This window comes from Tupaia chinensis, unplaced genomic scaffold (genome assembly GCF_000334495.1).
Source record: "Tupaia chinensis unplaced genomic scaffold, TupChi_1.0 Scaffold000306_1, whole genome shotgun sequence".
NCBI lineage: Eukaryota > Metazoa > Chordata > Mammalia > Scandentia > Tupaiidae > Tupaia > Tupaia belangeri.
In genome coordinates this window covers 337,433-341,354 of record NW_006159796.1, presented here as the reverse complement: position 1 = coordinate 341,354, position 3,922 = coordinate 337,433, and the positions used below count along the sequence as shown (strand labels likewise).

The following is a 3,922-nucleotide window of genomic DNA, read 5'->3' as shown; positions in this document are numbered from 1 at the left end:
CCATTTCCGTGACTGCTGGGGCCCCCTATGCTGGTTTTTTTTTTTTTTTTTTTTTTGAAAGGTTTTTGCTATAGGGCGCCTACACTCGCCAGACAGACAGAGAGAGACATAGAGACAGAAAGCCAGAAATCACCCCCCAGTGGGGATGGTCACGCCGCAATCCCTTCTCCTCCATTCTCCTCTGGGGATCTTGGACACGCATGTACATGCGTCCGGTGTGAGTTTTAAGCCACCGGGTCCTGGACACGAACCGCGGACGACTACGTGGGAGTCCAGTGACATAGCCATTACGCTAACTGCTGGTACCCCCATTCTGGTTCTTGACCAGTGCTCATGAGGAGTTAGAGACTCCTACATACAGAGAGGATAGCAATTAGAGTTTTATTAGAGGGAAAGGTTTCAATGAAGAGAAAGAAACAGGACCAGAGGGGATTATATGATCCTATGACCTCAAAATGGCCTAACTAAATAGAATTCTGAGAAGGAAGAAAAATTTTATTGTCTTTGAAATGGATTGTCAGATAAGATTCTGAAATTGAAGACAATTTGGAGTCTTGAGTTAAATTTATTCCCTGGAGGGGCCCAGATGGCTCTTTGTTTTAGTTAAAGAAAACTAATTTGGTCCCTGGAGGAGGCCAGGTGGCTCTTTGTGCTTTAGCCAGTGACTGGTTTTAGTCTTATTTTAGCCAGAAAGTGGGAGTCATAAATTCCTCTGAGATTTCTAATGGGAGCATAGTGAACATTTACCAGACTAAACAGCAAAACCAGAGTAACTCAATTATACAGTGGCCATCCCCTATCTACCTACAACCAGGACCTAACTTCTAACTCAGCATGGAGTTTAAGGCAACTGTATCCTACATGGATGATTATATGGTCTGAATGATGAATTGAATGACTTGAAAAACATACCAGGCAGGTGTATGCTTGTTTGTTCAATGATCATAAGAGGAAAATGGGGGCAAAGACATTGTGCCATGACCATTTCCCAGGTGGTAATTTCTCACTTTCTCTCTCTCTGTTTCTCTATGGTGAGACTATCTATCATATAGACAAAAAAAAAGTAATAACAAAACATAATCAATTTAGAAAAAGTAGACTTCTGATTGTATAAAAATCTTTAGTCTAACATACTTTATTAACAAATCAAAACTTTTGAATGTTTAGATTAAGGCTGAAATTTAAGAAATTAAGCCCAGAATAATTCCATAAAGAATGAAGTAAGAATTCAAGACAATACATAACAATAATTCAATAAAAACAAAAAAGTAAGGTATTTTTTAAATATCAAAATATAGTTTTAGCTAAAAATTCTTTAAAAGTTGAGAATTTTCAAGTGGAAAATAAATAACTATGTAGACCAATTGATTACAGAAAAATATTTTTTTCAGCTTGATAAACAAGACTTGATGTAGTCAATAATTAACTAGAAGATATGTATTAAATGTTTAATTTCAACAAAACGTATTTAATAGTCTTTTTTAAGAGTTGATGTAGTAGTGAATAAAACTAAAGAAAAACCCACCCAAACGTATCTGAAATGTGCCAAATGGTAGAATAATTGGCAATACAGATGCTATTTCTGTCTTTTTCAAAGTAATTATTTGTTTTCACTTATTATTATGTTTTAAAATTTGCTGCAGAGCAAATGTGCTTGAGAGAGAGAGAGAGAGAGAGAGAGAGAGAGAGAGAGAAAGTGAGAAAGCAAGCTACCAGGTTCAGGACTCAAACCATGTAGTTGGCTGTGTGAGTGTCCAGTGCCTTAGCCACCATGTCACCTGCTGGCCTTATGCGATGCTATTTATATGTTCTAGAACATAGTGAAATAAATGTTTCAATCATGGTTTCTATTTTTTTCTTTTTTTTTGTGGGGGAGAGGTTTTTGCTATAGGGCATGTGTGCTTGCCAGACAGACTCAGAGAGACAGAAAGCTAGAAATCACCTCCCAGGGGGGATGGCCATGCCACAATCCCTTCTCCTCCATTCTCCTCTCGGGATCTTGGGCATGCGCACACACACGCCCGGCATGAGTTTTAAGCCACTGGGTCTGGGATGCGAACCGTGGTAGACTATGTGGGAGTCCAGCGACATAGCCATTACGCTAACTGCTGGTTCCCATGTGTGTACTCATTATTCACATACTTAAAAAAGTCATTGTCTTCTCCATATACTCATGATTCTCCTTTAAAATCATCTCTGTGCAAAAGCAGCATCATCCAGCTAAATGAGACCTTGTCTCACTCACAAGGCCCTCAAAACCTCTCTTTATTGTTTGGACTCAATTTGCATAAGTAGACAGAAGAAAACATTTCAAGATTTTCTAGACCCTGAGAACATTATTCACAGCAGGTCCGTGTATGAGTGCAGAAGAATCTTTGAATACAGCCTAGAACTAAAACTTTTTGTTTTGTGGCTTGGCTGAAGAGTTTGCCCTAAATCACATAACTTGACTGTATTTCCCAATGCTGTTCCTCTGTTTAGGTACCACTGGAAGAACTACCAATATGTCTTGACCTTTCTCTTTGCCATTGAGGAGATCAATAAAAGCCCCCATTTGCTTCCCAACCTTTCCCTGGGTTATGATCTCTACAATGCATTTCCGAGTGACAAAAGAACTTTACAAAATGCTCTGTTCTTGCTCTCTGGAGGGAATCAGACCCCACCAAACTATAACTGCCAGACACAGAAACAACCTGTTGCTATCATTGCAAAAAATGCACCCACAATTTCATCCCAAGTTGGAACTCTTTTTGAGCTCTACAAAAGCCCACAGGTAATTGCTTTCTCAGGTTGAAGAATAATAGTTGGGAAAAAAAAAAGAATAATAGTTGGATAGCTCCTAAGACAATCTTCTCATATGTAATCAAGGAAAATGTAAATAATGAATTTACATAACCCTGGAGGCACACATAACAGTCTTGATTGTTTCAACACAATTTGCTTAAATAGAGCGAAAAAGACCAAAGGTATTTCCTGGGTCATAGGATTATTACAGTAAAAAGATGAGAGAGGAGAGAGAGAGAGAGAAAGCAGTGGTGGACCAGCATGTGATATCATAGTTAATATGACTCAGACCACATGACTGGCTGCATGGTTCAAGTCTTGATCCTGGTGGTTTGCAGAACACACTGGACATGTGTGCTTGTAGGTCCAGAATCCCAACAAAGGAAAACTGTAGGAGAAGGGATATTGGCATGACCATCATCTTTGAGATACTTCCCATCTCCACTGATGGGACTATTGATGGTTAACTTAAAGATACCTTCTAAAAAAGTGCACACAGCATAGAGATATGCCCCATTCAAGTTTTGCATAAAATCCTTTGCATTCATTATCATTTTGCATGAAGAAAGAATATTTCAGCACTGAAGATCCTCTAAAATTGGCTATGACTCAGTTACACCAGCTGTGGCTTAGCAGCTCCCTCTGCCCTTTCTCACACTCATGCAGATGGATCTCTTAAAAGCACTTCAAGCTACTCTTCTCTATCTACTTCAAGTTACTCTCCACTCTCCACCTCTGAGATCATTTCCACCTCTGAGATTATTTCCAGTGAAAATGTCAAATAAAATTTTAGGAGACATCACAGAAAAATATGCCATTAGCTTAGAAAAATTATGTTCTTGAAAAATTATATTTTAACAATGTCAGAGAGGTTAAGTGGTTCTGTTTTAAAGACAATAATTTATGCTGTTGTGATAAGACATAGTATCAAAAATTCAATATAATATTTATTTTTTCTCAGAATTAATTTTTTTAAACCTTGACTGCTAGGGAAGGAAGCCACTGATCTATATGTCACATAGAGTCACAATGGCAGAGTCACCAATATCTTGTTGCACCATCTTTATAAAGTTTATGCATACCTCAGTTTCCACTGTAGAAAATGAAGCATGTATTGAGCCTTATATTTTTTATACAT

General features: G+C 38.1%; 1 protein-coding gene across 1 annotated transcript in view; it reads left to right on the top strand.

Moving 5' to 3' along the window:
* Positions 1 to 3,922, top strand: part of LOC102480402 (vomeronasal type-2 receptor 116) — a 112,827-nt gene that overhangs the window by 1,954 nt on the left and 106,951 nt on the right. Inside the window, 1 exon segment of the mRNA XM_027772829.1 lies at positions 2,482 to 2,777. Coding sequence (XP_027628630.1) covers positions 2,482 to 2,777 — 296 coding nt within the window.